Source organism: Acanthochromis polyacanthus, chromosome 20 (genome assembly GCF_021347895.1).
Source record: "Acanthochromis polyacanthus isolate Apoly-LR-REF ecotype Palm Island chromosome 20, KAUST_Apoly_ChrSc, whole genome shotgun sequence".
NCBI classification, from domain to species: domain Eukaryota; kingdom Metazoa; phylum Chordata; class Actinopteri; family Pomacentridae; genus Acanthochromis; species Acanthochromis polyacanthus.
The window spans coordinates 21660723-21686229 of NC_067132.1; the positions used below are offsets into that span (position 1 = coordinate 21660723).

The window sequence follows — 25507 nt, forward strand, 5'->3', positions numbered from 1 at the left end:
GTTCACACTCCAGCAACCACGGCCAAGATAACGTTAATAAAACATCCTTATCCTAAAAGGCCTTTCTCTTGTAACATTAAAAATAAAAAATAAAAATCCGTGTGAAAAAACAAACAAACATGAAATCTAAGGGGCCAAACAGGGTGTTTGGCTTGGTTGGGCATGTTCTACTTGCTCCTTCCATATTTAAAATCCAGGACAGCTGCTACTGCGCCTGGTGAGGATGCTGAAGTTTTGCCTTAGGCATGTAGTCACAGCCTCAATCCTTTATTACAAAAGCGAGTGTGCCCCTGAGCAAAGTCACACGAATGTCAAATGATTTCAGATCGTATCACCACTCAGTGACTAAATTATTACAATGTTGACAAGTACAGTATTACTTCTTATGAATAATCAAAAATAAATGCTTCACAAAGACTTTATAAAAACACAGGCCCCAAAGAAAAGTGAATACACCTCTGATCACTGACACACAATTTAGAAAACCTTTGATCACTTGAACAAAACTGAATACATCTGGGATTTTTGATTTGTCTGCCTGCCTTAAAATGGTTATAAGCTGACCTGTGAACACAGGAATTTTCTCAGTTCATCTGCATATCTGCAGCAATTGGTGTGTGATTTCACAAAGATGTAAAAGGACAGAGGAGATCAGTCAAAACACATCACAGTAATAATTGGAGGTGCAGAACGAATGGCACCATGCGCGCTACTTGCAAAACTGAGCTGTGAAAACAGATGGGGAAGTGTTTCTGATTCTAACTTAGCACAGGGGTTATCAGTGGAAATCAGAGCCTCTGTGACCGTTCAAACAGCGCAAAAGAATCTGCATAGTGCCGGCATCCAAAACAAACTTTTGCTGGCTGTTTGACACAAAACTGCAAGAATGAACTTCCCTTAAAACCTGACATGTAGCTGATTAATATTAGCAGAGCATTCTTTAATTCAGTGAGACTAACATAAAGTGGTTTGGATTAAATGGAGTCCTGCACGTTTGGCGTGAACCTGGCCGGGACGACACAGTGATTGCATGGTTCTGACAGTGAAGCACAAAGGTAGAAGTATGATCATTTGCATCCCCAATAAGCACAAAAGGTGTTGAGGAAATGACATTCATAGATGACGCCATGAATGCCTGTGGATATACTGACAACATGAAGCTAATCGAAAGCACACTGCCAATATACGACAAGAAGTAAAAAGGGAAAGCTGTGACCTGGCCAAGTGTGTTTAAAGAAAAAGGCAGAGCAACACAACCCCTCCAGCAAAAAACAGCTGAAAAAAAACTCTCTGAAGATCAACAGAACATCTTTTCAGAAATCTGGATTCCCCCCCTCCATGCTCAGGAGGATTGATTCCATCATTAAGTTGGACATATTAGACTCGTATCGCATTGAGTTCCAACTGTGGGTCCTCTATTTTTATGATAGTAAGTCTAAATTGTGTGATTTTTATTTTACATCAGAGCAAACACTCTACTGTTCAACTTAGAAGTTATTCAATTCCTGTAACGTGAGACGGTTTGGAATTTATGTGACACTGCACAAGCATGTAATCACTTCTGTTTGCTTAACTAAAACCCGTTTAGAAGCTACTTTAAAAAATAACTCGAGCAAAACAGAAACCCCGCAGAGAGGAAGCTTCCAACCAACTAATGAAGCTAACAATGGCATAAATTGGAAGTAAACTAACTGCAGCTGGTGAAGTCTGCCAGGGACAGCTGCCATTTTAGCTGGAAAAATCAACAATTGTGGGCTGCAAAGCTTCTTTCTGCTTCTGTTTGAAATTAAAGTGTTGCATGTGAGCCATGCGAAAACAGAAAGCTGAGAAAATGCATTAGCTATTATTGAGATCTCAAATTAGAATTGAGCTGAGACAGTAAAATCAATTCATAATCTTCAGCGTTATTGACACCACAATATCTTGCTTTGCGACACCACTAATTCAGAAATTGCACCACTCGCCTCCTCACGAGTCACTCTCATTGAATCAGCAGATTTTGAACATCTGCTCTGGTTTAATCAGCATTAAATGAAGAACCATGACGGAGGCAGACAGAACCAGTGAGGTGTGAGGCCGTCCGTTTTTACCCTGAGGGCCATCTTGAGCTTGACGGTGGAGCTGGGCCCCGAGTTCTTCAGAGGAAAGCACTGAGTCAGCGTCATGTCCTCCTCCACCAGCAGGCCACTCAACGGCACCGTCAAGTTACCCAGGGTGCACTTGTGCTTGTCATCTTTTATCTGTGCAAAAAAAAGGAAATCCCACAAAGATCTGCTTTTAGACAAGTCAGCTGCTTCCACCATTCCAGAGACTGATCTTATGAAAAATAGATGTTAGCGGAAACATTTTGAATGTGTCATTACCTCCACCTCGAGCTCCTGCCTCCTGGGATTGTGGACGAGGAAGGAGAAACAGTCTTCCCACAGAGGCTCCTTCGTCTTGTACCGGATCTGGATGGGCAGACAGGCAGCTAATTGTAAACTGTCACAGAGCATATGCCTCTGATATCTTTATCATTATTATTGGTATTTTATATATTTCCATATGTATTTTCTTGTATTTCTATATATCTACTAGTATTTAAGGCCTCAAATCAACTCTACAGACTTTCATAATCTACAGCTGGATGTGGTAAACAGCCAGTCTCCCCACAAGATATGTTTCAGTTTAGAATTAATGAACAGATAATAGTTTTTTTTATTGTTTTAACTGTGTATTTTGGCGAATAGCTATTTAATGGAAATATGACGATGAGGTTCAACTGTTTCAGCTGTAAGAGGTCTTGAGGTTAGCATCCATATTGATGTTCTGTACAGGACCCAAAGATCTCATTAGACATGCATTACAGCCCCATACAGTAATACTTAACATACCACACTGTAGGCAAAGTGCAGAAGTTTATACCTCTGTATGTTGCCAAGCCAGTCCTCCAACATCAGCCCAAATGAGAATCTGTTTAAAAACCAGGCTGAAGGCAAAAAACTCCAGAAACAAGGCAAGTGTGGAAGCAAAAATCTAGTTATTTTTTTTCCCAAAAAAAGAGCACTTCTCTGTCTAGTATAGATAAGAATGTAGGATATGATTTATTTTTGTGACAAACATCCAATCACAGAGCTTTAAAATCTATTTTCACGCCAGTAACGATACATGGGAGCTAAAGATGTCACGGAGAGGCAGATAGTGGGCCAATTATGGATGAGTTTTAGCCTAGCCGCGCTAGACAACCCACGGCAATGAATTTAATTCTCTGCCAGGGAGGGTCTAGTTACCCTCCATAAGGCTCAAGGCTGGATTCTCCTAAAACTGGTCGGACCAATCACCATGAAGTGTAGAGTCAGAAGGCGGGCGTAACGAAGTGACGACAGAGGTGTGACAATTCTGACAGAAACAACCGGCGCACAACAAACAGTTATCTTTCGACTCGGCTTTGGCCACACCCCTTAAAGATTTGAAGCTAAAATTCAACTTGAAAGATAAACAAAGGACGGCACTGAAGTGTTTCATTGAGAAGAAAGACGTATTTGGACTTATGTCGATGGGATATGGCAAATCCTTAATATACCAGTTGGTCCGCTGGTTGGGAAGCTAATGGGACTTAGCCACAATCCGCCGGTGCTCTAGGAACTACGTCAGCCTATTCGTTGCGTTGATTGGTTGTATACCTACCCAATTGCTGCAGAGGGATTTGATAGACAACCTTTTAGCCCGCCTCCCTCCCTGTCGAGCGTGCCTAGACCCTTGTGCCTTCAGAAACATGGGTCTAGCGTGGCTAGGCTAGATGAGTTTAGTAGCTATGGTGCTTGTTTTGTTCCCAGCTGCAGTGAGAGACAGGACTGGTTCTAGCCTGGTACATTACCAAGGGCTGGTTTAAACAATAAGAGGGTGACTAGGGCAGCAAGTAGCACTAGCCCGGAGAAGATAGTAACCACAAGGAATCCAGTTCAAGGCCTATTTTCATCTCTTCAAGTGATTAGTGTTTTTCTGTAACACTTAAAATAAATGAGTGACAAACAAAAACTTCATAAAAGTTAAACTAACATTTAAAGCACTGATATTATTGCATGCATACAGCATGACTTGGAGCAGGTTAAGTATTTAAAGTGTGTGATTTTTCACCCGCACTGGGATCGTGTTTGTGCTTTTACTTGTTTTGCAAGCTTCATAAGACACTCAACAGGTTGGAGAATTAGGAGGTTGTCCTGCCCATACCATCAGAGGGTGAAGAGGCACTTTTTGCGCTATTTTTCGATTGGCTAAACAAACACATTACGCCCACTGACGCTTAAAGCTGCTACCAGCCTGGATAAAAAATGATTTTGAATCTGCTTCAAGTTGAATTTGTGCCTTCTACTGGCTTAAAGCGCAGAGCTAATGCAATGGAAAAACATAAACACTTTAAACATGCAGGATTGTGACATTATACAGGAGCTTCTGTTGTAAACACTAAGGAGACTGAATTTTTGAATGTTTAAAATGTGAACCAGCAGCTCCTCCCACTGTGTAATTAAATATAACATTTGATAAGCTTACCAGCGAATCAACTCCTAACTTCAGCCAAAGAACTTAACACACCTGTGGCTTTGAATATGATGACTAAACTGAAGCTTTGTCATCTTTCCAGGTTTGACTTCCTCACACAAAAATGTGGAAGAGAGCAAATATGTCTACAAGATTCTTCTGCCGTGAATATAAACACCCCTAAATTGAAACAGAGGGTGACCTTCTGTTTTTATTGCTATATTTCAACCTCAAAGAGGAAGAATATCGCGCCAATTTAACAAAAATGTTAGTGTTGAAATGATTTTTTATCTATCTTGCATCACATGCCTGCAGTAAAACGTCAACATCAACAATAACTTGTCCCATTAAGTGATTCTTCCCGTTTAATATGCTCACTTTTGACGCCGGATTCAAATTTCCCGTGAGAAATTGCTGGTAAACACACTTCATGTCAGCCTAGAAGCTCTCTAGTCTGCACTTAATGGTGTGTTTGTGGTTATAATTCCTCATTTAATGTTCTTTATTTTCATGCAACAATTTTCAGCTCATCTTTCACTTAGTTCCACAGTCAGAGGGAAGTAATCTGCAGGAGGAAGCTTCACTGAAACAGCCTGGGAGTGAGCTGAGTTGGCCTGACTTCAATATATCAGTGTCTGTAACAACCTGACACACAATATTTCATTGTTGTCATTTGTAGTATTCCGGTAACAAAAAAAAAAAAAGAAGAACTTCTGTGTCAAGTGTTTGACTGCCTGGAAATCTTTTTGACAACTTAAAACAGGAAGATATTGAACAAAATCATCCGTAACATTTTTCTTCTCGCACAGAGTAAAACTAACACTTTCAAACAACAAATCAATGGAGGAGTGCGAAGCCAAAGCTAATGGAAACTTTATGACTCACCTTACTCTCCAGTGTTTTGTGTCCAACTGTGAATTGAACATAAGGGCTGGGTTCACTGCTACTCTTCTTGGCAGACTATTAGAAAAACAGAGAGAGGGCAGTTCGCTGATTGTTCTCACTGTGACACAGGACTCTGTAACGGACAACACAATTACGCCCAAACACCAGCTTGTGGACACTTGATCAAGCACACAGTGGTCAAAGAGTCTGTAGTTCAAACGGGAGGGGACATTAGCATACGTTTTGACAAGCAGGGCTGCAGGCAGAGAGGCTACCAAGGAGACTGCCGGGCTCCGTCTCCTCTGCAGTCTAAATTTAGCATGCCGGGTTTTGACAGCTACGTATTATTCAGGGTTCCTTACAGAATAATAATACCCTACATATCTACAGGCCGAGGGCTGTGACGCCAGAGGAAAAGTCTTAATTTCCTTGTTATCCCATCCTTTCTCATGAGAACTCTGCTCAAATTTCACATCCATTTCCCACCAGCATTAGAATTAAGCTTCACATTGTACATGCAGACTGATTTACACAATCCCACACTTTATTCTGGCACGACTTGAACTGACAGGGCAAATAGCACAAATGAACTTGAAAAAGTAAAAAGTTTTATATTAGCAATGCAATATGTGTGTTCCCAATTTGCTTGAAACTGGCATTTATATATATCTATACTGCTGCTACTTCTGCCTCATGTATATAATACTTTATACTGTGTACAAAATACTTTTTGCACATATCTGCCTTGGTAGTTTTTCCTCCTGTCAATCAAGGGTATAAGCATAAACTCTTCATCCTGTGAAGTTCTGAGCACATCTGTTATTCTGATGCAAACAGCAAATAAAACTACTTTCTCTAACTAGGACCGTCCTCAGGCACAGGCTGGTAAGTTCAGTCACATACAGTTAATCCAAATGACAGTTAAAGAAGCAGCTGATCATTATTTCCATTCACAACAGATGTCAGATTATTTAATTGCCTCTTTTCAGTACGTTACTGTTTCTGTTTTACATTCTGCAGTCACTGGAGGAGGAAACTTCTCTCTGTGGCTGACAGTGGAAGATGCAGTGACAGTAGATGGAAGGCTGAGAGCAACTGTTATAGATTATCTGTCAAGTGTTTTTGTTTTGTTTGTACATTTTATCTGTTCAAGTGCAAACAGAATTGTTCTCAGGTTTGCGTCTGTCATTTTCAGACGATAAGATTATCCTAAACCTGGACTTTTAGTGTGTTTTTATCTAGTATATATGTGTAGACTATATAAAACTCTAAAGCATAACATGATTCTAAATATATGAATAAATCTGGGGACAAATCACATATTTGTAATTACAAATAAAGTCAATTGAATCTCTTCTGAGGATATGAACCACATGACCCAATGAGCAAAGGGTTTGTGCATTCAAACTAATTCTGAATCTGCTGAACAACAGTCAGGCCTGTTCAACTCTCACTAAGGTGTAAATGTAAATATGTAAGGTGTGAAATTGCTTCCTGACAGGGATGCCCCTTGTGTTGTTTAACGTAACACAGACTTGTCTGTTTTACACACACACATGTGAAAATAGCTACCAAGAGTACAGAACAGATGTGTTCAGAAGGTTTGCTGCTGCTTCCACTTTTTCAGTGCAGTCATAATGCTGACATGTCTGCAACATGTCCATTAAAAAATGAACATGTGACCCACTAAGCAGCAGCAGCATATATTATTCCAATGTTTTTCAAAAGTCTTGCTGCCAGCTGGGTGGTGAAGGTAAGATTCCTTCTGATGCTCTAACTGACCTGCTCTGACCTGCTTAGAGCAAAAGACAGAATTTGTTTAAGCTATTTGAGTCACTGTTCTCATGGCACAAGTCCTTAAACTTCCAAATAGCTTAAAGACTGCTCACTATCTTCTAAACCACCTTCACAGCAGGTTTATTTTCATTGATGAGAAAATAAAGAGAGCTCAGTCTGCCACTCTGCTCGCAGGCAGCACTGCAGAGAGAATGATAAATACTGAACCAGTAGGGGCAAACCTGAAGCATTTGTGCTTCTGCTGTCCTTTAACAGCAGATAAGAGTGACACAGAATGCTGCAGTGAGTCTCACTAGCTGCTGGACTGGTATCACACAGGGAATCCCACTGTGTGTGTGTGTGTGTGTGTGTGTGTGTGTGTGTGTGTGTGTGTGTGTGTGTGTGTGTGTGTGTGTGTGTGTGTGTGTGTGTGTGTGTGTGTGTGTGTGTGTGTGTGTGTGTGTGAGAGAGAGAGAGAAAGACAATAGAAGGACTGAAACTTCCTGGAAAATGTTGGACACGACTCATGCTAACTTGGAATTCAGCTGGTTAGCTAGTTTAGTTAGCATAGCCTGGAACTAAGCTCTGTTCTGAAGATCCTTATTATTGTTAGAGCGTATATCATCTGCTGGCATAACTGCTAAATAGTAGCAGATGGTATGCATAATAGCAGGTTAACAGGCCTGTTTTTACCTTTCTCTGCCTCCTCATGCATCATTTTCTTAAATTATACTGCACTGCCCAGTTCCTATTGTATCTGTGCCAAGCAAACATACACTGTAAGGTTGTTCTTCAGCATAAAAAAATGTAGAAATGCTGGCCTGACAACCATGAAGCCCTTATCCTGAATTCCTGACCATTGATTGATCACCTTCTTGGTAAACAAACACAGCAGCATGCATGCTTTTTGTTTAAAAACCTTCATTTCAACGGCATTGCAAACGGGTGCATATAAGGTCCGTCTGACAGACAGAAGAATGACAGGAACTCTGACAATGTAATGAACACGTAATCGGCCACACAATTCTCTTTCCGCTTCCACTTGAGTGCAATATTAGACTTCAGCATGCAAGAAAATGAGCTGGGAAACGTGAAAATGATACATCACTCGGGAGAAGAAGTGAAGAGCACAACCAAGGCATTAAACACACAATGCAATCATCCATCTTCATGCACATTTGTTTTAAAAAAAATGATAATTCACGTTGTCTGTTTGATAATCATCACAATCACATGACGCTGGATGGTGCACTCGAGGGGCCAGCACAGGTGAGACACAGGGTGTGATCTGTACATGCAGTCCGTTTTTCCCACGTTACCTTCAGGGCCTTAAAGACTGAGACTTGCTTCAACCCGTCATAGGTGAAATCTGACAGGTTGCTCTTTAAGCCACAAGGAGATTTGGGGGAGAAAATCACACCCACAATTAGTAGGACGGGAATGATTTGGTTTGTGTAAGAGGCATGAGAAAAACCCAGAAAATATGTTGGAACTTGTACAGAAACATGAATGGCATGAATCGTAAATAAATAAGTAAAAAGCAGCAGTGTGGGGGCTGATACTGTTTCCACTGCAGCGGGCGAACAATGAAAACACGGGTCAGAATAATGAGGACATTCGCTACAGGGAAGACTTGAAGACGCTACTTTCAGACGCTGTGACTTATTTTTAACAAGCTACAGACTTTCTGCATCTGTACAGCTACACACTTATTAGCTCACTAAAACTGACAGATCATTATAAGCCCTACCAGTGAGCTCTCTGCACTGTGGATACCTCATAACTCAGCCTTGAACTAAGCACCTGATTTAGCATAATATGCTTCTGACTAACTAACTCGGCCTGCATAACCGGATCCTTTTGAAGTGTCAGATTCATGTTAATTGTTATTGGACATTTATATTAGGCATTACAATAAAACCGTGCAGCTAACGCATGCTTTAAGATACACGTTTGAAGGACTCCTGTTACTGTTCAACCCAAGTCATTTCACATCGCTAATGCTACCACTATGAAGATGCAAAAGCGCCGTTGGACTCACAAATATTGTTCTATACTCAGAGGTATTGCTCTCACAAAAGACTAGGCCAGACGCTCTCCTCTCACTTAAGTTGCCACAGCCTAAGCTGCCTGTGAAGACGCTCTTGGGTGAAGAGGAAAGAGAATAGAGAGGAAATGTAAGTAGGTGAGTTTTACTGCTCTGCATGATGTAGAAACTTTCTAATCTTATTGCAAAATCTTAAAAAATGCACCAGACTTTCCTAGCCTGACAGGTTCAGGGTTCTCATCTAACAGCAGTGACAGATATCTTTATGTAAAACAGAATCCCTGAGCTGCAATTACTTGACATGTAACTTGCTAAAATAACAAACTGACTAAAGTTTGGAGTAGCTCAGATAATTAGGATACAACTATAACAATCTGTCCTGCTTGTTAGGTTTTATCTTGAATTCGGGGTGCATGAAAATCAACTTTCAAAGAACATGGAAAGCAAACTGATGAATTGAAGTCACTCAAGTCACAAAGAATAGACATTATGTTGCTGAATCAGGAACATGAAGCATTGCACAACACTGACCAATAATCCCTAGATAAACAGCACTTGCTACTAAACTGGTTCGGCCCTGGTCTATGAAGTGTATAAGTTTTAGGGTGGAGAATAAAACGCCTACATACACCGATCAGCCACAACATACAAACCACTGACAGGTGAACTGAATAACACGAGTATCACGTCACAAAAGTGCCTGTCAAGAGGTGAGATCTATCAGGCAGTAAGTAAACACTCTGCACTTAAAGGTGACGAGTTAGAGACAGGAAAATTGGAAAACATAAGGATCTGAGTGGGTTTTGACAAGGACAAGTTTTAATGGCTGACTCTGAGTCAGAGCATCTTTAAAACTGCAGGTCCTGTGGGGTTGTCCCAGTACGCAGTGGTCAGTATCTATCAAAAGTGATCCAAGGAAGGACAATCTGTGAACTGGCAATACTGATTTGGAGCACAGGCTGTGCCGTATGGCTCAATCACACAGGAGAAGTACCATGGTACAAACTGCTGAAGATTTTAAAGCTGACTTGGACAGAAAGCAGTCAGAACACACTTGTAGCTTGCTGTATATGGAGCAACCACAGACTGATCAGAGTGTCCATGCTGACCCCTGTCCACCCTCAAAAATGCCTAGAATGGGCATGTGAGCATCAAAATGGACCCTGGAGCACTGGGAGAAAGTGGCCTGGTCTGATGAATCACATTCTCTTTTACATTTTTCAAGTTCAAGGTGTTGACTTGGCCTCAAAATTCCTCAGATCGCAATCTGACTGAGGATCTGTGCAACGTGGTGGAAAAACAAGTAAAATCTCTGAGATCCCCCCTCACAGTTTACACTAATATAAGAGTGTGCAGCTAATGTCTTGGTGTCTGATACCACAGAAAACTCCAGGGCGACCGATACAATATTAGGCAGGTGGTTTAATGTTGTGGCTGACTGATGTGAGCCTAAGGCTATATTTTAGCACAAGCTAAGGCATCAGAGCAATAGCATTGCTGGTGTTACAACAGAGTCATCACTGTAGTATCTTACTGGCAGGTTCTTGGCTGAGTCCAGATAGACCACCAGCAGTGCTGACGACAGTCCGTCATTGGCCAGGCTTCTGTCTGCACGCACACTCCGCAGCACCTGATTGGACAAGTAGGATAGGACAAACACTTACCACTGAAAAATATGTACCCAACCTCTATTAACAGTGGCAAACACTTAAACAGTGTCAGACAACCGTTGCTCTGTTAAAGCAGGAAAGTTTGTTTTGTTTCCAGTGTTGTACCTGGTCCAACTTCTCAGGAGTGGAGAGCAGAGACAGCCACTCCAGTTTCAAATGGAGTTTCCCAGTGGGGGCTTCTTCTAGATCGAACCACTGCAACAATACATCAAAATGTCAAAGTTGAAAGGACCACATTGCTAATTTCTTGTAATGATGTGCCTGCCGAAAGCCATGATTTACTTATCTGCTGTCTTGTGGAGTTTAAAGGAAAGACTGATATGCCTCTAAAGCCTGCATGGAACTATGAAGCCGGCAGCTTAACTAGCACAAACCCTAAAACCCAACATCTCAATTCCAGAACTTGTAAAGCTCACTTATTAATACATCATATCTTGCACTGTATCTTTTTGGCTAATCCTTATTAAGCCTAAAGTGAAAAAAAGTATCTTGTTGTGGTTTTCTGGGGAGGTGGTGTGCTGCTGCCGTAACTTCCTTCAGTTTTATCATCACCCTGAGGTTGGGAGGCAATCAAATGTGAATCAAGACATAACATAATAATCAATAAAGGTTTAGAGCTCCTTCTAGGTGGAATTTGTTACTTGTTCACCAGTTTCTATGCTCGGCTAAGATAACCTTGATGTGGCTTCACATTTAGCAGTAACAACATTTAATCTTGTTATTGGCAAGAAAGCTAATACACATATTTCCCAAAGTGTCAAACAGTTACTTTCAGACAATCTTGAAACAAATTCTAATTAAATTACAGTATAAATGGAAAAGAAAATGTCTTACCTCATCAACCTTCTGCTCTTTGTGCAGCTCAGTCATATCAATCATGAGGCTGCAAATAATGGAAATAATGACTGAAATTTGGACGGCAAACAGGCGACAGAAAAATCACAGCAATTAATCTGAGCAGAGGGGGTCCAGACATCGATTGGCTACTTTGTGTTAATAACACTGGGTGTAGTGTTACAGCCTTGGGGCAGAATCAATCAAATTTGCCCTTGGGCCGGTAACTGTGGGATAACACCGCTTCCTCAATATGACTGATGTCTACTAGCACAGGTAAGTTTATCACATCTCCCCCAGGTTGCAATTAACTGGCTTAAACTTTATATACAGTAGCTAGCCGGTTACAACAACTCTTGTTCTAAATCATCAGTCACATTACTGAGGCGCAACAAAGTTTGTTTCTTATGAAATGTGTGTGATAAGATTACAGCAAGGTAGGAAATGAGAGCGACTAACCTTCCCAGGAAGTCGTCTTTGTCCGGATCCTCGTCAAACAGCTCAATCTCAAGATGCTGACCTGAGTGCTCGTACACCAGAGCCTGGCGAAACACAACAACATGCTGAGGCTCCAACAATCTGTGGATAGATTCGTGCAAACTGGGAAAAGGCCTGATTAAAACTGTGGGAAAAAGCAACCTGATGATTGCTTTATTATCAACAGCAAGTTATAATAGGAAATGAATTCATTAGTATTTTCTCAGGGGAAACAAGAGATGTTCTGCTGTGCTCTAATCATCACCTCGTAAACTTCGTTCCACTTGGGATGGAGGCTTTCCTTAACAGTCTTGCTCTGAAACAACTGGTTGCCGATCTGCAGGACACCGTAGGGGTCGGACTTGCCCTTAATTAGCCCGCCCAGAAATTTATCCTTCCCTTCCAGATCCTGAGCCTCCAGAAAGTGAATCCTTAGGACTCCCTGTGGAGACGAACAGAGCAGAGACTTAAAGGGAGCATCTCTGAGATAGCAAGCTCTGACACTTAAAGTCAGAGTTTACAAGATGTGACAGCGCTTGCAGTACAGCACTGGGTACTATAAGGTAAGCGCATGTGAAGACTGTGGCTTTTTACCACGATAAAGCAGTAACAATTTATTGATTTTTTTAACAGCTTCTATTAACCCTCTAAACCCCAAAACCTACGGATGGGTGTGAAAGACGTGTTCTCTTTTGAAAATCACCAAACTCACATCATTTAATACCCTTTAAGAAACTGTAAAAACACGGCAAACGTGACAAAAATTCCCAATTTCACAATATCTTGAAATAATGTTAGGCATGTCGATTGTTAATATTTACAATTTCTGTCAAATAAATAATCAAAGAAACAATTTAAGTCATTACAACTATACTGAAGTGCACAAAAGTCATTTTTTGCTCTTTATACATCTAGCTGTGGTTGTGCAGTTCAATAAAGGTGCAAGAATTTATATTGCAGTGAAAAATGAGCCCACATTGAGAAAAATTGCGATCGGAACAAAACTACTCTGGGTTCAGATGATTATCAAACATGTCATTACATTTTCCACAGGCGTTATTAAAAGTAAATAGTAAGGGGTAAGGGGTGAGTAAGGGGGACTAGTAAAACAGTTACATCAGTGATTGTTTGCATGCAAATGTAAAAAACAGTACATTTAACAAAGTCAATGTTATTTACTTCCTGGGCTGTAAACCTTCTACTAAAACTAGACTGTTTATTCCACTAGCATTTATATTATTATTTTCATTGTTAATTATTGTGGTTGTACTTCATTCACATAAGCCGCTAATTGTTTTGTTGATCAAATGTCGGATACAGTGAGGTGTCTTTTTTTTATTATTCAGTTTAACTTCCATACACTGAATCCAGAATGATATGAAAGAGGGCAAAGAAGAAAATCTTTGCCTTTGAAAACTATGAACAATTTACTATCACTGTTGTTAATTAATGCTTTCCTCAATCAATTTAAGTGGTATCATGTTAAAAAAGTGCAAGTGCATCAAATAATTGCTGCATCAAACATCATTAAATCTAATAAAATAGTACATCCACAACAAGGGTGTCTCTTGCAGTGAAACATACTTAACTTTTCATCTTGTTGCCATGGATACGGATCCTAGCAGTGCGGCCTTGACATGTCTTTTAGTGTAGTGGCTCTTTTCGTTTATTGTGTTTCAGTGCTGAGGGTTACCTTTAATACCCTGATAGCTACTTCATTTAACGATGAAGTCAGAATCAAAGAACACATATCTGACCATCACACCCCCTGAGATGTGAGACAATCAAAAGCTTTGATCCACTAAGCATGTATTCCCTGATGAAGCGCTCCGATTTGCTTTTGAATTCACCCAAACTCTTGCAGCTTGCAAAGCCTATGTTTAATTGGATGCAGTTTAAAACTCCATTAGTACCTTTGGCATCGGGAAGCGTAGTTTGGCCAGTTCCACATCTCCCACCAGTGGGATCGTGATACGATTTGGCAAAACCAAATAACTGTAGATAATATCTTGAATCAGGCTGTCAGAGAAGCCACTGTGAGGACAGCAGAGAAGGTTGAGAGAAGAGAGGAAAAGGAAGATAAACAGAGTGGAGCAATGAATTATTTAAAAGACAGTAAGGGTGCCCTTGGGTTATAAATATTCTCTTTTAATCTCAGCTTAGTACAGTACATTTCAGTTTTACATGTGAGGTGACAGTAGGAAAACTGGAGTCAGTTCAAGCATGTCGCTGCTGCTGCTAGCCAACAAACCTCCGAATCTCTATCTGATCCGCTAATGAGTCAACGCTGCACGACAACAACGACAGTGAGGGCAGGGAATGACATTACTGCGAGGCTTTCCTGTATTCATTTAGCTGCATTGGCACAGCTGGAAAATTATTGTCAGGGCGGCAAAAAAAATGGAATTACAATGAAAATTCATCATGCTGTTATTGCTGAGCCTGTTCCTTGAAATAAATAAAAAAACAACAGTTGCTATTCTTGGACAAGCATCCATTAATCATGTGTGTGGCTTTCCTAATCAAATACATTCATGAATTATATGAAATACCAACTGAAGGCGAGCCTGAAATCATCTCTGGGACGTCTACTCGTGTTAGACAAATCAACTAAATGGCCATGTGAGGTACAACAACATGAGCAGTTGACAAGCTAGACTGATAAAATTGGGCATTTTTTCATACTGGTACACAGAGCCTGCTGCATCTGTCCCCTGTGCTTTCTAACTGTTCACCAGTGCAGACATTTACAGTAGCTGGGTAACGACCTGTATGTAATTGGTGTTATAAATTTAGGAAACTTGTATGGTTGGTGTCTTTCTTAATTAGGCCCAAGATATTTTCAGCACCAGCATTACTGCCTGAACCACAACAGTCCACCTAAAGCTCTGATTACCGTCCCTGAGCAACAAAATCAACACACAGTGAGATCTGGGTAAAATTGACTTTAAAGCACAATCTGACTATCTGACATGACACGTTTTACCATATAAAAACACTACACCATAGACATGTGTAACCTTCAAAAGAAAACAAGAACAAGAAAACAAAGGGAAAAACACACTGCAGTGGATTCACTAAAGCTATTTTACTCACTTATCTTCTGTCTCTGGTCATTTAAAACTGCATAAATTAGGAAAAAGCCAGATAAAGTAGTCCTGCTATAAATAGCATAACTCAAGAAAGACATATTGTTTTAGAAGGATAGATTTCAGGGAGACGCAGGAAGGACATCCCCCTCAATATTTAAAGTATATGCATTTGTCCCTCCCAATGAAAATATGAAAGAAAAGAAAAAGCTTTTACCCCCCCAAAAAAACACTCTAACATTACTAATAAATTAAACAATGCCTTGGACAGGTTGCTCTTTTTTCTTTAGCCGTAGCTTCCTTTTTTTCAACCCTAAAAAATTAATTATAAGCCTGCACGATTGTTGAATCTGTGGTAGAAAATGCAATTATATCCATATGAGTTTCATTATATATTGATTTTTCTTCTACTGTCTGATTTTTGGGGATATTTTCCTTTAAATAAATACAGATTTTTCCACCACCACCATAAACTGATGCAGCAAAGGCACAAACACATTTAATATCTCTGCTATAGTTACTTCAATGTTTGTAGGCACTATACTTACAGATTGGCATATCAAAATGAAGTTTTGGTTTAATATAAAGTCCATGATAATTAGCAATAATTCCCTTAAAACTGCATAACATAAGGTCTGACAGCCTACACTTTTGTTACTTTCACAGTTGTGTACTTCTCTATCTGCTTTCCTAAGGCAGCATACATTTTTATTTTCCATCATTATTCCACTCGCCACCACTCTACAACGCTCTACAAGTAATTTCCTCTTTGCTGCAGGTTTAGGTCAGTAAACGGGTCCCAGCACACCTGACCCTAACTCACACCAGCAAACACGGGCTGAAGGCTAAGTGACGGGGCTGAATGCACCTCACAGCGCAGAGAGCAAAGTTCACAGCCAACACTGAGATCAATAATGTTTTTTTTGTTTTACAAGACAGGCACACATATGGATTAAGCAAATGATAAAAAATACAACAAGTAAGGAGAGCCCGTTTCTAAATGTCAAACCATCCAGATGTCAGTTGATAATATTTCACCAGCAGCAGTTTGACATTTCAGAGCAAAGAGTAGCTGTGAGCTCGCTGGAATTTCATCCAGGTTTATCTCCAGGTAATTCAGTGCCAAGAATCAGTTCAAATACCAGGGGATTTAATTTTGTTTTTCTATAATTACCTGCAAATAATTACAATCTTGCTATTTATGACAACAGCAGATGTAATATAAGTATTGTGGGAATCAGAAATTCCTAGGAGAAGCTACAATTTCTTAGGCTGTCCTGCAAATACAATTATTTGTCTTTTAAAAACTGGAATTTTCCACCACAGCACCGAAGCAGCACAGGCACCAGGCGAAATTAACTCAATTTAGTCACCTGCGCTTCTCTGGAGCCAGGAGAAACATTCATCTGATCACGCCTCGGCTTAGCTTACGATGAAACGGCAGCACAAGTGTTATGGTTCTCTGGTGGGGGACTGATCACAGCTTTTCTCCAGCAGAGAGCTGAAGGCGTAAAGGGATTCCTGCTGCATCAGCGCTTGTTGTGTCGTTTTTGTTACTCCCCCTGTGTAAAAGCTGGAACACCCACATGTTACTGCTTCTGTGTGTGTGTGTACAATAGTGAGACTGTTTACTTATTCATGTTAAGCTAACCCTGCATACACACACACTTATTCTTTAAAACATACAGTATGATGCTGTATGTTTTTGACAATAAGATGAAAATCCTGTTAGGACTGATGTTAGTGTCAGTTTGTCAGTCCATCACCTTGGCTCAGGCTAACAAATCTCAATTACCATTAGCCAGACTGCCATGAAATTCTGCACTGGCATTCATGGTTCCCAGGAGATGAATCCTAATGACTCTAATGATCCCATGACTTCTCCTGCAGCACATTTAGCAGGTCAATGTTTCCACATACACAGGAAAATATCGTCACATTCAGTGAAATTGCAGACATGTTCAGGGTCCCCAGAGGAAGATTTTTTACTTTAATGATCCCTGACTTCCCCTGTAGCAGCAAACTATGTCAAAAATGTCAGAAAATAGTGGAAAATTGTTGTTTTTTTCCCGTTTTTCCAAAAGTCCATGATGAGGTCCTCAAATATCTTGTTTGTGTGCGCAACCCAAAGATATTCAGTTTACTGTCGTGGATAAGAACAGAAACCTTAAGGAATCAAGAATTTAGACTCTTTAAAAATCATTAAAATTGATGATCAAGTTGATAATTAATTCAAGATTTGACCACTAAAGGATTCATCTTTGCAGCTCTACATACGTATAGGAAAATAAGCACGTATTAGCATGCTAACACTCTAGATTAATTGGTGTGCATCACAGCCACTAGGGGTCAATCAATTATCAGCCTGGCCAATTATCCAATCCGATATTCAGCATTTTCCTCATTATCGGTATTGTGACTCCTTTTTAACTGATTACCTGCTACTTTGGCTCAAATGCAACCACCTTTCTCTACCTGTAATCACCACTCTGTGGTCTCAAGTGTTGTCTGTCCACAGCACAGTCTCTGGTTGGTTACCAGTACCCAGTACCAGCCTGATGTCTTTTATTCAGGTTTGTCTTTTAGTCATCGTGTTTTTTTTTTGTGTTTTATGGTTGGGTATGTTAATTGTACAACACTTTGGCTCATGCCTTCTTGTTTTTTAGATGTGTTTTATAGTTAAATTAGACTTTGGCTATCAGCAGTAAAAGATAAATAGCTCTGCTTTATCTAAAGGCATGCAAAACAAAAATAATGGCAATTCTAAGTGTTGTGTTGAAGTTTACATTATTCTAAGTTTTGACACCAAGATCTAAATATTTTATCTCAAATGTTTATCGGCTCCAATTGATGGTTATCGCCCTAATTGATTAGGAATATGAAAATGGTAATAATCAGCCCTTAGATATTAGCAGTGTCACTGAAAACATGCAAACATGACAACCTTGAAATATAGAAGGCATTGCTGGGGTTAAGCACCGCAAACCAGAGCGATTAGCACGGCTTTATACTCTTGTTTTGATTCGGAATTACCTTTTAAAACATGTAAACAAACATTTGTTACATAATAATACAATAATAACAGGGTTTAAGAGAGACATACTGGTCAAGCCTTCAAGTAAGCAGCTGTTGCTGTCTATGTGTCAGTCTGTCTGTCTTTACATTTAAGGAACTCTATAGCTGCAGCTACGATTTCACCAGATGTTCCACTGCTACATCAGCTAACCCCTTATTGTCTGCACGTGAAATCCCCCCCAACCCCAACCCACATACATGAGCTCTATGGATCCATTTCACCCCCACAGAGCACTCAACAGAAATGTTGGAACAGAGTGTCCACTGAGCTCCTGCCGGTGCCAGCATGTCTGTCCACATCAGTGGGCCGTGTGACAAGAAGTTGTAATCCGTGACCTGCAGTATTCATGCATGTGTCATTTTGTTTAATGCATGAGCCACTCAAGATGGCAGCAAGTAATTGTGTTAGGCTGTTTGAAACTCTTAATCGCCTCTCATTTAGTCTCTGCTCAGCCCACACAACAACCCTGGGGGAAAAGATGCTTAACAGAAGCAAAACAAAACAAGCAAGACAGAGAAAAGTGTTTACAGCACATTTTCTGATCTGACCTGTTTTAGCCCAGTTGGTTCATTATGCAATCATCTTGTTATTCATTAAAATGCATTCATGTAAACATAATGGAGGTCAGAAGTGTATAAAAAAAAAGTCCTGCATCATACTTGATCTCAGCTTGTAAATGCTCAACAGAAAAAAAGAGGTTATCTAAGCTCAGTGTGTCCAAGTGCTAAATAACAGGACAACAGTAACAAGAACGCCAGAGGCATCCAGCAGGGAAAGAAATACGACACAAAACCCCTTTAGCAGGAAATACCTTTGCTACCTTTGATGGAATTTATCTTCCCAGAAACCGGACAAGACAGTACGCTGTGAAAATACAACTAAAGAGACACCATAGTGAATTTTCCTAAGATGTAATGGTGTATAAAGCCAAAAAGATCAATAAGGGAACTTTTAATGTAGTCTGCCCTACCCTAAACACATAGAAATGTTATAGATTTTACTAAAAAAAGGACAAATAACACAATTCCAAGAAATAGAATGGGCTCAACGTGAGTAAGAAAATATATTACAGCTTGCAATATTACAGTTAAAAAATAGGTATGTGGCTTGTAAACACGGCAAACTTTATAGAATCCTTAGAGATCTCAGCTCTCATTTCAGTTTCTCTTTCAACAAACAAAAGCTGTTCTCTACAAAAGCAAGAAAAGCAAGTTTGAATCGACTTACTTGAGCCCAGGAATGTCCAGTATATTGGTGAGGCCGGTCCAGTTTATGTCCAGAAGCTAAAACAAAAGAAAAAAACAAGAACGTCCCCAATGGGTTGGACTGTAAGAGAAAGTATGAATGACTTTAAATTGATCCTCACACTTCATTTTATTGTTTCCTGCACTCGTGCTACATTTACCTCTTGGCTTCTTGCTTTCTGGCAAACAAACTTCACTGATTAAAAACAAAACACAAAGAGAGTAACTCACTAGTTGAAGCAAATTTAAAAAAAACCAAAAGTTGCTATTTGGGGAAAATAAGTGTTGCTCAAATATTAAAGGCTGTTGTTTTAACTTTTCTTTTTTCTTTTTTTCCCTTTTAAGTCCCTCTTCACCTTTCAAGTGTTCATACTGATGTTATCTGAGTCACAGAAAGAGCACAGAAAGTGCAAATGCTTAATTGGAATTTAATACAAAAACACCTGCCTGCTAAAATATTTATAAAAGTAGCCGCAGCCCTCTGGGGTCTCATTAGTTTTCAAGACAATGAGGTCAGGGACACTGTATTTTCTTTTGTGGAAAGCTATTTTCTCAGATTATTCTCTTTCGTAGAAAATCCAGCAGCAGGTCAAATCTAGACAAGGGATGACAGTTCAAAGAAATCAAAGAGAGGTGTGAGGAGCAGCAGCTGAGACCTGAGATGCAGGCAGATTCCAGTGGGCTTTGATCTGTTCCTGCCTGCCAGCTGAAGGAGCAGTGCTTTCTTAATGAGCCTTTCCCACCCTACTTTTTCTATGCAACTTGCTTACACTGCAGCAGATGCATTGAGCGCTGCAGCGAAGAGGAGAGCACTGCAGGGCTGCGAACGTGGTGGGGGGTGGTGTGGCAGAGCACACCCCTGCCTGCATTTTACATTTATGTCAAAAGACTTCTCCTTTATTTGAGTAATGAAGGTCTTTAAGCCGTAAACCCAGTGGGAACTGAATCAATTAAAAGACGAAAACATAACTATTTTCACAGCAGACTAAATTTGCAGGTTATATCCTCTCAAATGTGAGGACTTCCTTATTTTCTGTGCACAAAATGAATGCCATTGTGACGCCTTCCTATTTGGTTCAGTTAAAAATAAGCAAAACTAAGAGATATTTTTGGAAAGCACACTTTTGTGTTGATTCAATATGAAGCTTAGCTTAGCCTAAATAGTGGAAACAGAGGGTATAAATGTAAAATAAAAATAAAAATAAAAGAGTCCACTTACCAGCATCTTAACAAGCTGTGCCTCGTTTCATTAATCCTAAAATCAAATGAATGACTCCATATGGTCCCTGTACTGCACTTTTTATGATTTATTTCCAGTCTTAGTGAAGCTAACCTAACTGTCTCCAGCTTCCAAGTTCAGAGTTTGGTATAAATTTGCTAATTTCTTTCTTATCAATAGCACAAAGGCGGTAAATCTGTGCTAATAGGGGTTTGTGAGAATTATAATTGGAAATCTATAATCTGAAAATGTGCAGTAAAATGTTAAAGTATTCCTTTAACACATCAATTTTGTCCATATTTTGCATTTTCTACAGCCTAAAGATTACCTGACGGTTGAAAAACACATTCGATCTGTGTGAATCTAGTAACTACTTCAAGAGTCACAGCAGATTTCTTTCAATGCTGCTTCATCAGTTATAGGATGAAGTATAAAACAGTTTGTTCCTCTGAGCCAGAGCAATGAATTCTCTTTAGAGGTCTCACTGCAGAATGTGTTGCATCTTTTTATTTACGCTACAATGAGTTGCATTGGTGAGATCATACAGTTCAGACGTGGTTAAGACCTCTTATGGTCTGGAAATGCTTCTCTTTCCTTTGGCACTCAGCATCAGGCCTTTTATGGCACACGGACAGAAGGACGCTGAGTTATTTGAAGTCCAGGGTACACAATGTCGTGATTTTCTTTTTTTTTTCCACCCACAGGATATTGCTTTAGCAATTTATTTTGTCCCTCCCTCAGTAAACCAATGTAATGTTCCTCAACTAGAAGCTAGAGAGGATTGATAGACATTAGTGTGTGTGTGTGTGTGTGTGTGTGTGTGTGTGTGTGTGTGTGTGTGTGTGTGTGTGTGTGTGTGTGTGTGTGTGTGTGTGTGTGTGTGTGTGTGTGTTTTACATGTGGGACTGCAGCACAATTTACTGACTAGTGCTGCCTCTTTCCTCAGCCTCCTACAGTAATATCTCCACCTTGAGCTTTAGCTAAGTGCCTGGGGTAGAGAAATCTGCCAAAGTAGGTCTGGCTTGATCTGAAGCTATTTCCAGCCCTGCTGTACTTCCACTGGGTCCTCCCGTTTTGTATAAATCGGTCAAACATTTTTAAGCGGTGCAGCAGCGGCTCTGCACAGTTGATGAACAGCAGAGATTCATTCAAAATATTGGATGTGCAAGCAACTGGTAATGTGAATGCAAATCACATAAAGCGGTGCAGATTGTGTATCACAGATAGGAGTTGATATTAATGAGCGTGGAGGAAAATAAGCTGAAATTAAACTGGACATTGGGGCTTTAAAATGTAAGCAACACATTATACTGTGCTTCAGCTGTGATTTACCATGGATAATTTTCTTTTTTTTGCTGTTTTTCAAGTTTATGTCCATTGTTGCTGCTTCTGCCCAAAAAAGGCAAACAGATTAGCGAAGCAGTAAACCAAGTGGTAACAGGTTTATGAGGCGCAATGCTATGGAATTTAGTGTGAATACTCACTGACAACCAAACTGAGCATAAAAGAAATTCAGGACAGCAGGATAATGCTGACAACCTTGGCAAAAAAGCAAGTATAAAGAACAGAAAGAAAGTATCGTCCTGAACTTTTCATTCCTTTTCAAATGTCATGTCAAATCACAGTAAAATACTGAATAGGTAATGCTGCACTGCTGCGCTGGAAAAGATCTCGGAAGCATCCATTTTTGCATTATTTAATGGCCTCATCTTTCATAAGTTTGGATTTATTCAGACTGCGCTGTCATTGTAGCTTCAACGGCTTCTCTATAAAACAAGACTTAATTAGTGTCGTGTAATTAGCATCTACACTTACTGGCTTCTTGAGGAAGAACAGAGACAGAGCTCCAACAAGTGGCATATCGCCCAGCAGTGGCTCCATCACCACCCTCAGCACACCGTGGATCTATGGAAACACAACAGGAACACACTGATATACACAAACACAGAGCTAAAGGGAACTCACACCCTGCTGGCCCTTGACATTCTTACGCTGTGGAGCCGTTCACTGAAGCGCATGACAGGTTAGAAACTCGATCACGGCCTGATTTCACACCTGCACCGTGTCATCCTCCACCTTCTCCATAACATAATACGACAATTACAAGGATTACGGTCCTGGAAGTGCTTTGGATGTGTCATGTGGACACCACACAGCTGCTCTAATCCAAAGCAGGGAACAAAGGATGTTTGAGTACTAGCACCGACGTGTTTGTTTTGAAGCTATATTTCTATTTTGGGGAGGCAGAAAATCTTGTCCAAGTAGAACTGTGTCAGAAACAGAACCTGCGCCACTGAACACGATACTAATAAAGCAGTTATGAAACCAATACTAATAACTCTCTTGAAACCAAAACCAATAAAGTTCTTAGAGTGTTTGCCCGCAGCTTATCACAGTAAATGCCATCACATTCATTTTCAGACTTATTTCTGTGGCCAAGGAATGTTCAATTTCATACATTCTTTCCTGAAAGTAAACACAGGAAGTCTCACGTGTCACTTTGCTATCAGTTAGAAAATTACATTATGAATAAGTTTGTGGATCATAAATACAAGCACAAGAACTTACACCTCATACGGGTGCAAGAGTTTGTACAAAACTCAGGCAAATATTTAAGTTTCTCTTTAGAGAGTGTTACATTTCTCACCCTTGTGAGACTATCAAGTCATGATTGCTTCTGGTTAGAATACAGTACATTTAAAGTAGTATCGACAAAACTGTCTCAAGGACTAAAAATGGCTTAAAGGCAGGTTGACCTACACCAGCAACTGACTAGCAAAGATATCAACTAAATGGATGGCTTTAAATAATAGATCCGTCTACAAAAGAACAAACACTGCAATTTGTCGCAGTGAGTGATTTAATTGCAGGTTTAGAAGGCCTTTAGGTAAAGCAGCAGCAGCTAAGGCCTCCATCACAGTCGTCGAACCACATGACAGGCTGATATTAAATATATTATAAGTGTTTAACCCCTCTCCTCACAAAGCCATCACTAATCTAAGTGTTACTATGGAGTCAAACACACCTGCCCAGTGTAACGCAAACCAGTTCAAAGATGGACAGGGATTAATGTATTAGTGGCTGATAATCAGCTGGGGAGATGGGCGTACGTAGGCCTGTTTGAGTTACATAATAGGGGCAGCAAGCAACAAATGTCTCCTGGTGACAGACCTAACTGCATTCGGTCTCCTAGGAGGAACACAAATTGTTTTTCTGCCTGCTGTTCCCCTATAGTGATACACAAGGGGCCAAGGACATAAAACAACAAATCAAACACATGCACTTCTGAGTAATTGGGCAATAAAGTGAAAGGGAAAACTGACCAAGGAGCAGTAATTTAGTTCAGTTTTTATTAGCTTATTTATTTAAAACTCTGTTTATTAGACACATATAATAAAGAAATGCTTCAGTTCCTGTGATCAAATCAAAGGACCCCAATTTTCACTTCATCGTGTTTTCTGTTTTATGATTCCCTTACTGTGTTTCTTTTCAGCCTATTGATTGTCTTAATAGTTCTGCAAAGTAGTAGTTCCCAACAGCAAAGTCAAGACCCCCCCAAGGGTCAGATAATGTTTCTGAAAAAAAACAATCTTATCTCAGAAAATACTGGACAGTTCTACCTCTTAAAGCAACTCTCTGGTTGTTGATTTAACCCCGAAAAGTCTTTATTTGTGTATCAAAGTCACATATTTAGACTTTTTCTTTCCACGAAAGTACACATTTCCCACTTCATAAGATCTTAGATTTTACTCTACACTGTTACTTCCTCCAAAATGTATGGATCTATCAAGTCACTGCCTCTCACTCCACCCACCTCTCCCCATCACCGTAGCTTAAGCACACCAGCTCACCTAGACTACACTATGGCAAGTTGTAATATTGGGAGTAATTTAGTGATACATGCTCAAACCAGAAGCTGATTCTGGAGAAGAATTATGATGATACAGAAAGCTTCCCTCCATAAATTGACAGGATTGGTTCTTCGGGTTTGCTATGTATCAAACCTGGCTGTGTGTTTACCAGTGTTTTTAAAATTGGTCAGTGCTACACAGTAGTTTGTATATCTTCTGGCATAGAAAAAAAACTGCATATGAATATATTAACAAGGTAAATAAAAACTTCATTTTCACTGGAGGGGATTTTCAGTGGATCTAATTTTCTCTGAGGCATAGGTCCTTTTTCAGAGGCCCAGGAAGACTTGGGTTAGGCTGTAAGTCTCTGACATGAAGCCCAGGTCAGAAATCTGCTCTTTGTTTATACTGCCTACCTCAACAGTTGAGGTCACAAAGGTACGGTGAGGAAATCAAACTACAATTACTACACACTACCCCCACAAGCCACAGTGAGCCACAACCTGGAAACCAGCTCAGTTTTGATGTTATCAGTCACACGTGTGGCTGACCGCGCTACGATATGCAATGTGGAAATGATTTTGAACAGCGACGGAGATGCTGGTTCCCTCCTGCCACAGTGGGAATTACGTCTTTGAGATGCTTATCATGTCGACATTTAGACAATCTGTGAATCCTCGAGCCAAAAAGGGTTGAAAATCAGCGCTGTAGAGCATTACATTACAGCTGCTTACAAATGCAGTACATGTTTATTCCATTTCTCTTATGTGTTTCATTACGCAGCTCCAACCTTATCGGTATGAGCATGCATGACTTCTATA

At 40.1% G+C, this 25507-nt stretch overlaps 1 protein-coding gene across 2 annotated transcripts in view; it reads right to left on the bottom strand.

Moving 5' to 3' along the window:
- The window catches only part of esyt2b (extended synaptotagmin-like protein 2b), a 37653-nt gene that overhangs the window by 4571 nt on the left and 7575 nt on the right, over window positions 1–25507 (bottom strand). Inside the window, exons 6-17 of one of the 2 annotated variants that reach the window (XM_022215299.2) lie at window positions 22651–22740; window positions 19600–19655; window positions 14121–14241; window positions 12473–12649; window positions 12190–12272; window positions 11731–11779; window positions 11002–11091; window positions 10761–10856; window positions 8499–8561; window positions 5404–5478; window positions 2364–2450; window positions 2091–2240 (exon numbers count right to left, since the gene is read on the bottom strand). In XM_022215299.2, coding sequence (XP_022070991.1) covers window positions 2091–2240; window positions 2364–2450; window positions 5404–5478; window positions 8499–8561; window positions 10761–10856; window positions 11002–11091; window positions 11731–11779; window positions 12190–12272; window positions 12473–12649; window positions 14121–14241; window positions 19600–19655; window positions 22651–22740 — 1137 coding nt within the window. The remainder of the gene's footprint in view (window positions 1–2090; window positions 2241–2363; window positions 2451–5403; window positions 5479–8498; window positions 8562–10760; window positions 10857–11001; window positions 11092–11730; window positions 11780–12189; window positions 12273–12472; window positions 12650–14120; window positions 14242–19599; window positions 19656–22650; window positions 22741–25507) is intronic. The other variant, XM_022215300.2, reaches the window with a different exon arrangement.